The following is a 17829-nucleotide window of genomic DNA, read 5'->3' as shown; positions in this document are numbered from 1 at the left end:
GCATCTTGTGTTGCATCATATGCCTTACATTTGTTACAAACCTTCCTGAATACCTGTTGCCATGAAAACAAATTGCGCAGGGATGAAGGGGAATTGTTAAGAGAACTAGAGAAGTACAGGAGTATTGAAGGGGCTTTATAGTTTCTCTAATTAACACGACCAGATATATTATATACGGTGAATTAGGTATGTCCATTTATGCATATGCCCAATTCATGTCATATGGAATCCTCAAAGAGAATAATCAGATGTATTGAAGGAACAATGAGCCATGGCATATTTTAACATAAAAATGATATGAAGAATCTGCACATAGAATCAATATTGGGATATTCAGATGTTAATTAGGGTGGTGACCTAGATTCAAGAAGGTCCGTCTTCGGATTTCGTGTTTATCTTGGGAAAAACTTGATATCATGAAGTATCAAATAGAGACAGTAGCTAGGTCAATTACTGAAGTTGAACATTGGGCATTAAGGAGTATTATATCGGAGATTTTATCGATCCACAGTTTGATATCTGCATTGGGCCTGACATTCATGATCCATAGCATTTTGTGATAAATCTAAACATATTCAGGTCGATTATCATTTTGTGTGGGAAAAGGTTGAAGTCAGAGAAATTGAAACGAGATTTGTGGACACAAACGATCAAATAGCAGACATATCTACAAAAGGGTTATAAAAGGAATGGCATCAGTAATTGAAGGACAAATTATACATGTTAAAATACGATGTACAACTTGGGGGGAGTGTTAGTCATAATTGGTCAGGGGGATATTGGTAATTTTATTTACTGCTGTAACTTGTTTTTGTATTTGTAGTTCATATTCATTGTAGAGGACGAATATGTAATTTCTGAATGTATTTGTACCCTTATCTAGTCTGTAATTAATTAGGATTAGAAACAATGTAAATCTATATCTTTGTGTGGCTCTTCACACATGAATGAATTAGGTGTTGGCTTGATGTGCAACCTTGTAGATCACTTGGTTTTAGCCAGATCTTCTATAAGTACTCATTTCTAATATTTTCTAGTTCAATTTGGTTTATTCCACTCTGTCTTATTAGCAGTTAGAACTTCTGTTTTGTAGAGTATTTGCAATAAGTTACGGGTTACCATGAAGACTGCTCCTGCTAGAAACTTGGAGATTTTTCATGCCATTTTAGCTGTTTTCTTTTATTTCTTTAATTTGTTTATTTGATTCGTCCAGCATGGTGTTTCTGCTGCAGGTATGTTGATGGACCTTGTTTCCCCCATTTTTCCTTCTGGATTTGTTGTAATAATTTGCTTAGGGAGCCTATCAAGATCATTCAGTAAGTTTTGATGCATTTAAAACTTTTATATGCATACAGTCAATTAGGTTTGATTTGATTAGTAATGGTGGCAGAGTTACAAGATCATGGATTAGGAGCTTTTTTATCTCCTCTGATGCTAAAGCTTCAGTTCTAAGGTGTTAAGCTTAGAATTACAGATACAGCATATACTATGCGTAATAGCGAACTTCTTAAACAATAAATTTTTTTATCTGAGTTTATATCTGTGAGATTCTATATTCTAAGAATGATACAAAAGCATACTAGACCTGAAGAGAACTGCTGTTAAGAAAGTGACTTCAGTTATAGCTTCTGAAAACTTTGTTTTCTAAATGTTTTTTGAAGTGTTCTTCATCATGGACAGTTTCTCTTCAGGTTATAAAATAGTTCATGCTATGGGGAAGGACGTTGCTTTGAAAAGTCTTAAAAGGACCAGTTTTCTATGTGGCCAAGCCCACATATGTAGAATGCGGGCCTATTAATAACTGTATTTGTGAGATGGACTTTTGGACTTAATTTTTAAGGACATGTAATATCTAACATGGAGATCATGAATATGAAAAAATAAGCGAATTTTTAAAACTAGAAATAATAATTCTAATAAGAAAACATTTGGACCGTTAGATTCCTTTGTTTTTAGATGGTTGCATCCATCTTTAAGCTGGATGCTTTACACTTTTTGGACCGCATATGTAGTCATGTGGTCCAGCTTGCATGAAACAATTTTCCTTGTTAAAATGACAATTTCTTTTAGCCATGGTGAAGGATAGACACACACACACATATATAATATACAGTTTTTTACATTGTTAACAAGATCATTAATAAGTATAAAAGATGTACAACTATAAATGCTGTATGCGATATACACCATTTACGGTTGAGAGACAAAACAGCCTTGTAATGGGACATTATCCATACTTTAGGACCTCTACCGTTTACTGTTGTTGAAGAATTTTAGATTTCTTCTCTTGCTAGGAAGTCCTCTAACTTGTTTTATTCTCTCCAAATATGCCTAAACCCAACTTCAGAAATATCACATAATTCAAAATTTCTCCAAGAATCTTCTCCAAGCACCGCTGGCATTTGGCTTCATTGGATGCCCCAGAGATTGTGTTCAATGAATCATCCTTTACCAAAATTGGATGCCAATTAGAATCCATACATTGCCTCATTGCCTAATCAGAATCACCTCATCTCCTCTTTCCAGAGCTTCTCTTGTTTTTCTGCTATTATGGCTGTATTTTATAACGTTCTTTCTTTAATCAAGTTCACCAAGTCACCACTTGTCATCCTTAATATGTTCTAAGTCTCCGATGTGCCCACAAATTTGATTTTGATGGAAAACTTGTTGATTTGATCTGTCTAGTTTTCTTTTCGTCAAGGCTGCTTATTGCATGAGCACCTGAGAGGGTAATTATATGCTTAGATGCTCCTGCTATTATTCAATCTATATTACTGATCTACTCTAGCCTATTTAACTCTTGGTGCACAGGACATTAGGACATTCTTTCGGTCATATGTTTTGTCTCTTTGGCTTCATAGACTTGGACATGGACTTCTTGTTTGCTTTTATTGCCCTGTTAAGATGTTTCTTTGTTCTTAAAGAAATTATGCAAGGTCTTTAGCGCCCAATTGTGATATGCATGGAAGGAAGTTCGTCGCCTTTCATTTTTTTATTGTGCATTAAATCTTTATAGTCTTTTCACCTTGATTAGATGTCTCTGTTGATAACACTTTTTTGCTCGAAAGTGAGGGTTTTACTTTATATTGAAAAAAAAAAAGAATAGAAATGGTCATGGACTAGCCTTGTAACCATCAAAATCCAAATTCTTGAGGATATTTATAGGAATATACATAGGAATCGGGGTTTGGTCAAGACGGTAGAGGCTGGGTTTTCATAGCACAATATCTCAAGTTCCATTCCTATGTGACCTTGATAAAAAAAAAAAAGAAGTTTCTAAAAAAGACATACATAATTCAATTTTAAAAAAAATAAATTCACTTGTGCAGCGCGGACCCACTGCAACATTGGTGAGGAGGTGGGATTTGGTTAAAGTGGAAGGCTCTAAACGGGCAAAGGGTAGACCGAAAAGGACATGGATGAAAATAGTGAAAAAATATATTGGGACTTATGCTCTTACTGAGGGTATGACCTTTGCTAGAGGAGAATAGCGGAACAAGATTCGTGTAGCCGACCCCAAATAGTTGGGATAAGGCTCTAATGACGATGATAAATAAAAAATTTACTTGTTCATAGCTTATGGAAAATATATTTGAGTAGATTTACGTAGCATAGTGATATGGAGGTCTTATTTTGACCTAGTTTACTTGAGCTCTACTAGTCAGCAAGGAAAAAGATGCACTCTTTAGTTGACATTATTTGGGTTTTGACAGTACCCCTTTTGACTGTATTATGGTACTCACAGCTGGTGTTGCAAGTGGTGCCACTAGAGCAGCTTTGACTCAACATTTTGCGCTTGAAAACAATGCAGCAGACATATCAGCAAAGGTATATTCTCTCATGATCTGAATGGTGTGTCCCTCTCTCTCTTGATCGCCCTTACTGATGACCCAATGGACTAATGGTTTCTTCAGTGGTACAAAGCAGCTTGCTTCATTTTTGTATGACCAGTTCATTACTTCACTTGCTATAACATGTACAGGAGGGAAGCCAGGAGACAGTTGCCACAATGGCGGGAATGGTAATGGGCATGCTGCTTGCACATGTTACTAGGGGACAGCCACTATTTATATGGTTCTCTTTTCTGTCACTCACTCTTTTTCATTTATTTGGTAAGTTTAGTTCCCATATTCTCCATTTTGTAACATTACTGACTGCAGATCTCCACATTCTTAGCATCTGAATAAATGGTGAATTGCAGTAATGTTTCCCTTCAGTCATGGTTGGGGTTTCACGCCTAAAATTTAACCTTATAAGCAATCATTTAAATATCTATTCTGGATAATGGCATTTGTATTTATTGAAGCACTTCTTACTTCTATGGAACCAGAATATATGAGGTTATGTGGGAGTACTATGGAATGAGTGTTCATATCTAAGAGATTAATGCTGCAAACAAACATTAGATACTAAATCCAGATGGTTCAAGGAGACTAAATTAAGAAATATGTGCAATACTGGTATATGGTTCTGGGGAATTTGCCCTGTTTATATATTATTCAGGAGTTGGAACTAAATCTATTGAGCACTGAAACGGTGGTGGTGCAACCTCGATCATAGATTGATTTAGTTGCTTCATCTTTCCTCTGTTTTTTATGTATCATGGTTAGTGGGGGCTTCCTCCTTGTAAAGCTTTGCCAGTTACTATTTGTCACTTAAAAGGTATTTCTTTCTCTGTCTATTTACAGCAAACTACAAAGCTGTCCGGTGCCTGTGTTTGACTACATTGAACACTGAGAGAACCTCAATACTGCTGCAGCACTTCATGGACACTGGCCAAGGTGATGGTCCAAAAGTACTGACCATGTGAACTTTCGTGTTACGTGCGAAACAAATTGTGTTTGTTCTTGCAATGCACATGATGCATCTTTTTCTCTTTTCTAAATCATGTCTTGAGGATACTTTTACCTTAAAATATGTCACTACAATATTGTTATTGTTGAGGGATATTTTGCTCTATTGTGTTTGTATGGGCACTGTAAGGGGGTTAATACTGGAAATCGTTGTTTTTAAACTTGGACCCGGGCCTGGAACCAGGCAGGGCCTGATTCAAGGGTTACTCGGCTCTGCATGGTTGCAGGCCTGAGTCCTGTCAGCAGGATAGACTTAGCTGAATCTTTCATGAAATAACAAAGGAACCTTGGTAACCAGTGAGACTCTCCCCAGGTTATTTAGTCAGACCCTGTACCTTACTGGGTCCAAGTAAATCGGTTGAGTCCGACTCGGATGCTGCGAGTTGTGATACACTTTTGGAAAATCTGCATAGTGAAGTTCTGTAAGAAACTTCACATCATTTTGTTCATCCACTCAAAGTCCATCAGAAAGTTTTCCGGACATGGAATAGAGGAATGAGATGCCCCTAGCCTTCAGCTGTTGACGCTAGATGGCTGGGTGATGAGACGTGTCCTGCAGAACATTGACTCCTCTTGTTGCTTACGAACCCAAAAATGTTTGTCTTCATTTTATGAGTCAAACTCCAACACGATCCAATCTTGTGGTCATGACTTGATACTTCTCTGTGGATTGTCCACTTATGTACACTATTTAAAATCTATCGGCCCCTCTTCCACTCATTTTGGTTTCATCGTCTTGTCAAATATTTCTTTTAATATATGTTGTATTCTGTCTCACATGTTAATCAGTCCTTCCTTACAATGTTGTCAGTTCTCATTTTCAAATGGTTATGCTGATATAACTTCTTCTCTTGTCTTTAATGTAATATAGCTATAGAACTTGGCAAACAACCCATATAACTTATGGGATTATATACAATGAAACCATTTACCTTTGATACAAGGAGGTGACAATTACTTACAACCATTTGATGTGAATCACAAACTTTGAAATTTTTTGTTGTTGAAGTTTGAGCTTGGTCAATGAAATAAATACAGCCATCTACTTTCACATCCAATGGTCAAGATTAATTGTGACCATTATGTAAATGGCCTCATAACTTGTTTCCTTGTCTTTAGTGTAAAGGTGGCAATATATTACTAAAATGATATAGTTACAAAAAATGCTCACGAGAGTGAGGTATCATGGTAGCCCACAGACTGGGTGCTCCTTTTCAAGATAAAAACCAGAAAAACAAAGAAAAGATGACAGAAAAATAGAGAATAGAAGAGGCGGAGTGGAAAGAGAGTGAGAGTAGGGCAAGGTGGGTGAGCAAAGAGAAGTACACTGGGCACCCATCCTGTTTTTCTAGGAACACCCTTTATTTTGTGAAGACTCCAAAATTTTTGGTTAAATTAATCAAGTTGATATCCATACTTGAAGATATTTATCATGATATTGTAAAAGCTGTGCAAGTACTAAACTGAAGTTCTGTCATTGTTCAGTCCTCTCACCCCAACGGGTCTCAAGAATGGAACATGTTTTGCCTGTATGGATCAATTTTTGGGGCTCAAAGAGCAGTTCATTTCTTTATCGACGCATCAAGTTAGGAGTAAGAATTTCATCACTAAAACACATTGAAATGTAAGTGTGTTTTAGCATGCCCTTTTCAAATTGTTTTGTCAGGGAGCAGTGGAATTCAGTGTGTAACTATTGACAGGGTGGAGCTTTTCAATTTGGCAAGTTCACTTTATAAGAAAGGTGGTTCTTCTTTTATGTTTTTTCGTTGTATAATGTGTATAATCTAGGGTCTATCTCATTAGCTTTTCAAAATGTTTTAACTTTCAGGCAAATACGTGCTTCTAGAAAAGGAAAAGATAGTTGAAGTAATTGCACACAAAGAGTCAACTGCCGCAGACATTTTGCAGTCATATATTCATGCTCTTATGCTGGCAAGTTACTCAGAGAAAGGATCTTCTCATGCTGAGAGCTGCCTGTGGGTAGATAGGTATTATTCGATTTTCATAACTAAGGTAAGGAGTGATTTTCATGTTACTTTCTGCCCTTATGTGCACTCCCATGTTTGTCTCTGTGTGTGCGCGTGTGTGTGTGTGCGCGTGTGTGTGTGTTTGTGTGTGTGTGTGTGTGAGAGAGAGAGAGAGAGAGAGAGAGAGAGAGAGAGAGAGAGAGAGAGATGGGGTATTCATATTTTCTTTTACTTATATTTGATTTATTTATTCAGTTAAGGTAAGATCAGTTATGGTAAGACTTTATAAGGCTTGATCTGTTGAATCAGAACTACCAAGGGATTTTTTTTTTCCCTTTAGATGCAATAGTTATATGACAAGTAGGTCTTTTTCTTGGATAACTGCATCCCCTAGCTTAAGGTTATACAGGAGGGCTGGTCTAGCCTGTCATGTTAACCCCATTTTTTTCTATTCTGCCACCCAAAACATGGGTTGCAACTCTAGCCTACCCTGTTTTCTGGTTCTGATACCCTCAGTTTTGGATGGATTATATAAGAATGTGTGACCAAAATAAGCCATTTAATAACATGTTTAGAAGATTTTCCGATGATTTTGTGTCTTTGGATTGCTTTAGTAACAGTCTTTTGATTGTTTTCAGTTAAAGTCATCTGGATGGAATGTGGATCGTCTCTTGGCCCCCTCAATCATTTGGAGAGCAGATTGGATGCAACACTCAACTAATGAAAAAGACAATTAGGTAGGTGTCTTGAGGTTTATTGTTTGAATGACCATTTTTGAGGGAGTGACAGAGAGATTCTATATGATCGTGAAAAAAATTGTGTATGTCAAAGTAACTTTATCATTGTCTTCATTTTAATATTCTTCTAATTAATTGGAGCCGGCTACATGAATCCTGGTTCTCCATTATGTTCTATTAAAGGCCATATCTTCATTGAGGATATGACCTTTATCTGCTGACTTATTTAGATTCTAGTCTTGATAGTGATTTATAAGTACGGCGACAATCTCATAGGGGTCTCTTGTGAGAGATTATTTAACTAAGGAAGATGATACTTTCAAGTATATCTTAGAAATTCCAAATTTGATAATGTTGGGACCTCACTGTTGTTAGTGGACGGACTTGCAGGTGAACATGTGGAGCAAGATATGAAAGTCACACTAAGGCGACTACTCGATTCAGTTAATGGGTCTTTCAAATATGGCCTTGTCATATGCTAATTTTCTAAGTGAATCTGGTTCATATGCATGATGTGATGAGTGACACTTAGGGACACTAAGCACTCTTTGGAATTCATTTAATATGCTCATAATTGCAAAGAGTTGAATGTTGATGAGAACGTTGGAGCCTTGACATGAATTTAGTGTGGACATGTAGAGGGTGATGCACCTGTTTAGATGAACATTTGTGGGATTGCATGAAATATTTTGGGATTTAGAGATTAGGTGACTTGGGTTTACTCAATTTTATGGCGGCCACCAAAGTTCAAAAATCAAGAGAGAGAGCTGAGAGAGAATTGATTGACCATTTTGCACGCAGATGATTTGAGGATTCCTTTAAGTTGGAATAACTGGTCATTCCCCTAAAATTAAGGGAAAATATTTTCATATCTCATTTTTTAGGTTTTATTTTTTGATAAACTCAAGGTTTCAAAAGATATCGTTTAACCCTTGATCATTTTAAATCTATTTTTTAACCTAAACAAATGTGAGAAAAATATGTTTTTTTTAAGTCCTATCATTTTTCTCTCTTTACTTGTATACCAAAAACTTCTCTCGTTTTCTCTCTTCCTGTTTTGGGATTCAAAGAATAGGTGACTTGGGTTCACTCTCTCTCTTGTGTTTCTCCAAACACTTCATTCTTTTTCTTCTCGGTAACCTCTCTCCTCTATAAAGCATTTTTCTCTCTCTAGAAGTTTGGGAAGATGATTTTTAAAAAAAACATGTCTTTTAGATTTGTTTGGTTTAAAAAAAACAGGTTTCAATTAGCTTAATGGGTTAAAAGAATAAAATATACAATTTTTATGCGTCAAGATATCTTTTAAAACTTCGGGTCTATTGTGAAATGAAATTTAAAAATAAAGGGTATGGAAATATTTTTCTTAAAATTAATTGTTCATAAAAAAATTAAATAATAATAATATATATATATATACATACATACAACAGTAATGAGATTATGAGACTCTCCCACATCCAAGTGAGTAGGACATCAAAGGATCATCATTAAATTTTGACACAGATCTTTAAAAAAGTTATGACATGAGTGTGGGATTTTGGTGAATGGGTTTATTGATAGCTTTTCTAAAGATTTGTGTCAAAATTTAATGGTGATCTTTTGAGGTCTTACTCACATGGGTATGAGAGGGTTTCATAGTATCATTATATATATATATATATATATATATATATATATATATATATATATATATATATATATATATATATATAGGAAAAATTTATATAGAGCCGAGGTTCTAAACAATCGAATTTAAGCTTATTTCAAAAATTTAATAAAAAGAGGTTGTTTGATGCCCAAATATCCTCAAATTGATCATCTCGACAACAAGATGCATAGACATGAGAAATAAATATATTTGAAGCTATGAAAATAGTGAATTTTGTAATGTATTTTTTGGGCAGTCAATTTTCAAGATTTTCAAGTTTTTTTAGATATGTCGATCTTCACTATTTTTGAAGCATTAAACTTTATAAATAAAGATCAAAATATATTTTAAGGCTATCACCAAGAATTCATGCAATGAAATCACATTTCTCGAAACTATTTGAAGGTAAGCTCTAATTTGATTGTTTAGAGCTTAGGTTTTATACAAATCACGCTCATATATATATATATATATATATATATATATATATATATATATATATATATATATATATATATATATATATATATAAAAGGTATCAGCCTATCCTGTAGAAGAAAAGTGTACCTCAAAACTCTAAAAGTGGTGTCGAACATCTGATATTGAAATATCCATCTAATGATGAACTTATTTTAAAGGTGAGGCTATAGGAAGCGGAGGGAGACAAGAAAGAAAGGTTAGAATCAGCTCTTTCGTACCTCAAAATTAAAACGTGGTTTGTAGTGGAAAAAAAAAATAAAAACTAAACAAAAGAATTTTTGATGTTGAAATGTGATAAGATTGGTCAACTCGGCTTCGAGATATATGGATATGGAAACAAAAAATGATTTTAAATCCTAAAAACAGTACATCTTGAAACACACCATCTAGACCGTTTATTTTCTAAGTGTTTATCTTGACCTTGTAATTTATACTATTTTGGAGCTTTAATTTCATAGGGATGAAAATAGATTTAAAAACCCAAAGTTAAGGGTTGCGAGCACTTGACGCCTCCATCGTGTGCAATGCGTGGGGTTCCTGTCGTAGACACCTAAGAAGGCTCTTGACCTTTACGATTCTAGAAGTGGGGGAGCTCAATGGGTCGAGTCCAGTGTTCGCAAAATCGAATCGGAATGGTTAATCTGGACAGGGGGTTGAGAGTGGTTTGAACCGAAACCAGACTAATCGGGGCGGTTAACTGGATTAATCGGTCTAAGAAAAACTTAGATTAAGTGTACAATAGCTTATTACATATATTTATTTTACAATCAAAACAACATATATTTATTTTACAATAAAAATAGTATTGACACTATGAGACCTTCCCATACTCATGTGAGTAGGACCACAAATGATCAATATTAAATTTTGACACAGATATCTAAAAAAATTATCACAAGGGTGTGAGACTTGGGTGAATAGGTTTATTGATACCAAACACAACCCGCTGGATCCATTTTTTGGACCCATATCCAAACCTGGGTCAGGTTGCCACTTGTACCTTTAGATTATTGAAGGTCTCATCGGAATTTTCATTAGAATATCTATCCTCGGTGAAGTACCCAGCCTCCTTGACTATGTCGTTGGTGATGGCCCGAAGGCCTTTTGAAGGTTTGTCTTTGCTTCGAGAATTCCCACAAGCTTCTTTGGGAAGAAGAAGAAGAAGAGGAAGCCACGAGAGTTGAGAAAGGCTGCTTAAAGGCCATTCTACGGATGCCCGTCCTGGAATGAAGTTGCCCAATCAAGGAGTCAATTGGGATTAACATTGCATAACCCGTCCTCAACACGATGCTAAACTGCGTAATCCCGTCCTCTGCATGATGTTAACACGTCTATCGCTACATGACGTTATACTGCTTAGAGGGCTCCAAGTTGCATGACCTTAAACTGCGGACCAAGTCACTTTTCAAAATCTCCCACTCTTCAAAATTCTCCTTTTTGAATTCTTAATTTTAAATTTCAAATTCTTAATTTCCAATTTCTTAATTGACACAGGAAGGAAATGTGAGAAATTAAATCCACCATTTTCATAAACCTTAAGCAAGTAAAATCCATAATAATGGAGAAAGACCATAGTCTCTCTTCTTTTATAAGCCTATTAAACTATAAAATTAACTTGAGATCTAAGCAAACATTAAAGACTCTAAAATACCCCTAAACAATATTTAAATTCTAAAAATATTCTTGTGAAAAATAACATATAAACAATGCTTGTAAATAGTGGTATGAACAGTAGGCATGGATAATAACATAAATAGTACCCATGAGCAATAAATAAAAAATAAAAAATATTAAAAAATATAATCCATAGAAAACTGAAAAACCCTAAAAATAAATCCTAAAACTAAAATTAAAATATACATCTCTCAAGCACCACTATCCTTAAACTAAATTTTTTGGAAATCATGTAAGAGATTCCAAACTCAATTTTTTGGCCTTTAGAGGCTTTCTCAACATTTATTCTTATTCCATTACTCTTTGAATTCAGGGCCACAATTTACAAATTCTAAGTCGACCATACTTCCACGGCTCTACTCTGATTTCAATGCCCTAAATCTCCAAGTGTCCCACCTCTTTGATATCCTTAAGGTCTTCATCATTTTCTTCATCAAAGATCGGTTCACCGATAGGTTTTTCTTTATTATAGATAGGATATCCTGCAGTTTTTCTTGATCATGAAGATCTTATTCTTCATCTGAGCATGTGTTAAAGAATGGAGATTATTTCAATCTAAAACTAGCTGATTTTAGATACAACTTGCATCAAAATCAATAATATCATCCTTCATATAAAAACCTTAGTGATGTCCCCCATATAGATCTTAATGAAACTCAAGCTTATGTTCATACAATTTATTCAATGTTCAAATATTAAAAGAATGTGATTCTTAACGTGTTTTTTCCCTTTCTATGGAATGCCAATAATTTGTCATGTACGCTTCTTGTTATTCATAGTTCTCTCACATAGGGTCCTTAAGGTTTTGCAATGGTATCATGGAAGACTCTCTTGTGTGTATTTGTACCTCCGTTGAATATGTTATGCTTGAATATGAGTTTATAACACTTGTCATAGCATAGACCTATGATGCATAAATGTAAATATAGTGGGCAAAGATACTGGATGCATAGATTGACTCAGCTTTTGAAAAAATTTAAAGACACAAATGTGGGTATGGGTGTCCTATCTGGCGTGTTGAAACCATAGGACATGCTACGATATGGGCATGATAAACATAATCAATTTAGTATGCTAAAACATATACAGATCAAACTTAGAAAAGGATTTGTTGTAGCCTTACATTCGAAGTTTAGAATAAATAAACTTACGTTCAAAGTTTAAGATATTGAATGTTAAAAAATAAAAATAACATAAAAATTGACATTGGGGTTTATGGGCTGGGGATTTAGGTAGGACCTAAGAAGACATTAGATAAGCTTTAGAAAAAGAAAAAAAAAGAACATATAAAAGAACATTCTAAGAATACGCCTAAACAATAACACACAAACATTACCTGTGAAAAGTAACATGAACAATATATGTGAACTAAAAAAATAAAACATTAAAAACCCTAAAATCTCTGGAAAACTTAGAAACCCGACAATAAATCATCAAACTAAAATTAGGATATACATATATTGAAACTAAATAAAAATAAAAATTAATATAAGTTGTGTGCAAAAAGGACATGTGGGGAATTAAATGCACCATCTTCCTGAACCTTAAATAAAGAATTGACAATAATGGAGAAAAAACATGGTTGTAAATCAAGCCAAGAGAAGAATAACTTTTTTCTTCATAAAATAAAATTCATTCCAAATAACATTAGTCTTCTAAAATGTGTCATCCTACTTTTTATAAGCCTATGAAACCCTAAATTAATGTGATATCAAGTAAACATTTAAGGCTCTAAAATCCCTATAAATAATACTAAAAGCCTGTGAATAGTGACACATGAATAATACCCATGAACAATACCAATGAATCGTACCCATGAACAATAATAAATAAATAAATAAATAAATAAATAAATAAATAAATAAATAAATAAATAAATAAATAAACCTAGAATTGCTAGAAAACTTAAAAACCCTAAAAATTAATCTTAAAACTAAAATTAAAATATACATCTTTTAAAATTAAATAAAAATTTAAAATAAGAATAATTTTGTCCTCCATCATTCTTCTCTGATTGGAGAAAACACGTCATCTAGTTTTAAAGCGCGTTAAGTTCCATTTAATACCAAAACCACCTTTTTCAACCTTCTTTTTCTTTATTGGCTCAAAGATTATTCGTGGTAAGAAGAAATCCTTTAAGGAAAGGATCTTCATATATGTATTGAGGAATCAATGTAAATTTATCAAGTACGAGTATACTTGAACTGTCATTGAAAATCATGCAAGACACTCCAAGCTCAATTTTTTAGTTCTTAGAAGTGTTTTAGACATTTATTTCATTACTCTTGAAATTCAGGGCTACAATTTGCAGATTCTGAGTCACCCATGCTTCCACTGCACTACTTTGATTTCCAATGCCCTAAATCTTCTAAATGTTCCACATCTTTGATACCCTTAAGATCTTCATCATTTTCTTCATCAAAGATCCGTTCACCTACAAATTTGTTTTTCTTTATTATAAATAGGATATCCTGTAAGATTTTGTTTTTCATCTAAGTGTTCATCAAAGATTGGAGGTGAATACCAATTTGCAACTTGGTGATTTTGGATACAACATGCATCAAAATCAATATTATCATCATTCAAATAAAAAACCCTAGAGTGATGTTCTCCACATAGAGATCTTCTATCACTTTTCTCCTCGCTTGACTCTTCACATAGAGCACGAAGGTGAAAAGGTATTCAAGTTCTTCAAAATTATGCTCCCCTTGATGCCATCACACATCAAATCCATCTATTTAATTTGACACATGATCATTTCGCTCCCACTATGAGTCAGATCTGGTTAGTGCCCTTATCCACAAAAACCCTCACGATTTGGATATGTTCTTATAAATTCTTCTTTGTTTAGGGCACGTTATTGCTCGCCCCGCTTGTGCAACGATAGCTTTGAAACCTCTCCATCATTTTGTTGATTTTCTTGCACAATTGGATTAGATCGGCATCTCTACTGCTAAGACCTCCATGACCAGCCATCATAATCTCTAATTGTCATCAAACCATGCTCTAATACCACTTGATGTAGGAAAGAAATGTGGGAAAATAAATCCACCATTTTTTTGAACCTTAAACAAGTAAACTCAACGATAATGGAGGAAGAACATGATTGTAAACTAAGACAAGAGAAGAATAACTCTCTTCTTTCATAAAAAAAAATTCATTCCAAATAACATAAGCCTCTCAAAATGTGCCATCCAACCTTTTATAAGTCTCTGAAATCCTAAAACTAACTTGAGATCCAACTATATACTTAGGACACTAAAGTACCCCTAACCATACTAAAAGTCCAGAAAGATGAACAACACCCATGAAGAGTAATATGAACAATACTGTGAACATTAAATAAAAATATTAGAAAACCATGGAATCCCTAGAAACTTAAAAATATTAAAAATACACCCCAAAACTAAAATATATATCTCTTGAATTTAAACAAAAATTTAAAATTAAAATAAATTTGTTTTGCATCATTAATACTACCTGTTAATGTTAGCTTCCTAATTCTCACTTCTTAATTTTCAAACTTCAAATGTAGGTATAATCCTAATTTTGTTGTTTAAAAATTTCACAATGATTCAAATCACATCCGAGACATTAGAAATAAAGGCTAAATAAAATTTATTTTATTTTTTATATTTTATTTTATAGGGATTTTAAAGGAAGGAAGTGTCTGGACGTGTTTATTTGTTTATTTTCTATGTTGGGGTTAATTTTGCGGGATATCTATGTGGAGGTTGCAAAGGGATTTTATTTCATGTCTAAGGCAAATTTAAGGGGTTTTGGTTACTTCAGGATTGGTGTAGGTGGCTATCATAGTTTTTAGGATTTCATTGTTGTCTATTGGTGAGGAATTGTTAGCTGAGTTAGAGAATAATGGGTAGAGAGGTGAGTATGTGAGATCCATAAAAGTATGGGATTTTGTTCCTTTGAAAGTAAGAAATTTGGGTTTAGAATGTTGTGGGAAGATATTCATGGGAGTTTGAGAGAGAAATCTTAGAAATGTTGATGTAGGGAGAGAGAAAATAGGAGATAGGTGCATGTGATTTAGAGAGGAGGGGGGATATTTCCATAAAATTTTACAATGTGCATTGAAAGAGATATATCTTTTAGTTTTTTAATTTTAATTTTAATTTTTTAATTTATATTTCTTTGTTTGTATTAAAAAGAAGTGGGACATCCTACTGAGGGGAGACTTGGATTTTTTTTTTGTAGACAATTTTTTTATGAAAGAAGAAATGAATTTCTTCTTCCCCTTGGCTTGATTTACAACCACTTATTCCTCAATTTTTGCTAAGGTATTGCTTATTTTAAGATCACAAGAAGGTCAGATTTAATTTTCCAGATTCCTTTAGCATCATATAATTTTAAAAACTTTAATTTATTTGGTTCAAAATATACTACTGTGCCAATGTTTATTTTTATTTTTCTTTCATGTATTTGAAAGTTTCTCTTCTTCCACTTCGGTACATAATCGGCAGGTGCAGCTGGTGGTCCATAGAGGAGTCAATTTCATCAAGAAACTAACTTGTAGATTGGACCATAATTTGACAAGAACTACTCATTATCTTGAGATACTCTTGAAAGTTTAAGGTGAAATTAGGGCGGATCTTGTAGATAGTCCGTGATGGATTTCGTTGTATACATGCCTATATATGGCACCCTCCTTATATTTTAGAAGGAAAATGACCTTCGAATGGTCTTTATTGATCTAGAGAAAACTTATGGTGGAGTACCTCTAGATTTAATTTGGTGGGTATTGGAAAAGAAAATAATCTTCAGATATTATATCAACTTAGAGAGAGATATATATAGAGGAGCGCTTACTAGTATGAGAAAAATTAATGGAGAGATGAGTGTGTTTTCAGTAAGAATAAGTCTACATCAGGGGTGATTGTTGAAACCATACCTCTTTTTCTTAGTTACAAACTAGGCACCTACAAGTTGAGATACCGTTGTTTATGTTGTTCACGAACGATATAGTTTTGATTGATGAGGCCTGAAGCAATGTCAACACAAAATTGGAGGGATGCTCGAGAATCTAAATGTTTTAAAATTGGTTGGACTAAGAATATATGGAATATAAGTTTAGTAACAATGGGAGTACAGATGAGGATGTAGTTAAGGTTGACAAGCAAGAAACACAAAAAAGAGTACACTTTGAATAATACAAGAAAATGGAGAGATTGCGGAAGATGTTGTGCATAGAATTAGAGCTGGGTGAGAAAGTAGAGATGTGCAACATGAGTTTTATGTGATTGCCTCATATTAATGAAGCAGAAGGGAAAGTTCTATATGATAGATGTGAGACTAGCTTTGCTATATAACGTAATACATTAAAAAAAACATAAGTGTGGCCCCAATAACGTCACTTGTTAGGATGTGCGAGTTGATTCAAGTGGAAGTCTAACAAAGGGCAAGGGGTAGGCCCAAAAAGACATGGTTGGAAGTAGTGAGAAAATATATAGGGATTTATAATCTTATTGAGGGTATGATCTATGATAGACCATAATGACATACTATGATTCGTGGAGCAGACCCCAAATAGTTGGAAAAAGGCTCTGATGATGATGATGTTATTGGTGACGATGATGAATGACACCTCTAAATTTTGCCAAGAGATATATTTTGCTGTCAGATACCATAAGATGGCTTCAAAATCTATTTCATCCCTAGAAATGAAATTTGAATAGCTAAAAATGGTAAAGATCGAGTATATGTATAAACACCTGGAAATCTTGAAAATAGATTGTCCACGTAACTTGTTACAAGATGCATTATTTTTAGGACTTGAAATTCTTTTTTTGTCTATACTCATACATCTCAAAGTCAAAATGATCAATTGAAAGGTTTTCCAACATCTTATTAGGCTCTTCTAAGGATTTTTGAGGCGTGTCTTACTTCAATAGTATGAGGTTGACACTTTATATAAAATTTTTGTTAATTAATGCGTGAAAAAAATTTTATATGACGTGATAATCTTGTACTATAGAAGTAATGTACACATAAAAAATCTACTTGAAAAGGTTGTTTTGACATTGAAAGTCTATAGTCTTGACCTCGAGATATATCAATATGAAAGAAAAAGAATTTCAAATACTAAAAGTAATGCATCTTGTAACACATTATATAGACTATCTATTTTCAAAATTTTAAGGTATTTAGAGATCAGCTAGATCTACACCATTTTTGGAGTTTTAAATTTCATAATTAGGAGTAAAAATAGATGTTTAGGCCATTGTAATGGTTTTCGATACCAAAACATGTTTTAGCAAAATGGAGAAGTGCGCCTTAGTTTGATTTTTTAAGATTGACAACTTATACGAACCACACTATTAATACAGAAAACAATACATAGCCAATGAATAATGAAATAGAACCCGGCAAAGTTAACATGAGCAGCATATCCAACCAAATACATTCCTACTATTTTTAAACCGTTAATTCTCATCCCATTCATTCATTATACTTAC

The 17829-nt window shown here is 33.9% G+C and overlaps 1 protein-coding gene across 30 annotated transcripts in view; it reads left to right on the top strand.

Moving 5' to 3' along the window:
- Positions 1-8283, top strand: part of RUS3 (root UVB sensitive protein (Protein of unknown function, DUF647)) — a 51101-nt gene extending 42818 nt beyond the window's left edge. For 8 of the 30 annotated variants that reach the window (XM_088850225.1, XM_088850224.1, XM_088850223.1 and 5 more), the window contains 9 exons: positions 1233-1316; positions 3746-3828; positions 3983-4112; positions 4689-4781; positions 6339-6477; positions 6554-6594; positions 6682-6866; positions 7459-7557; positions 7948-8283. In XM_088850225.1, the coding sequence (XP_088706351.1) occupies positions 1233-1316; positions 3746-3828; positions 3983-4112; positions 4689-4781; positions 6339-6477; positions 6554-6594; positions 6682-6866; positions 7459-7557 (854 nt within the window). In that variant the 3' untranslated portion in view covers positions 7948-8283. The other 22 variants (XR_016043267.1, XR_016043266.1, XR_016043264.1 and 19 more) reach the window with 9 other exon arrangements.
- The last annotated feature ends 9546 nt before the right edge of the window (positions 8284-17829 follow it).

Source organism: Amborella trichopoda, chromosome 10 (assembly GCF_054954075.1).
Source record: "Amborella trichopoda isolate Santa Cruz 75 chromosome 10, AtrichopodaSantaCruz75HAP2 v2.0, whole genome shotgun sequence".
In the NCBI taxonomy this organism is placed as follows: domain Eukaryota; kingdom Viridiplantae; phylum Streptophyta; class Magnoliopsida; order Amborellales; family Amborellaceae; genus Amborella; species Amborella trichopoda.
The sequence above is the reverse complement of the archived record's forward strand: the minus strand, read 5'-3'. Positions and strand labels throughout refer to the sequence as shown.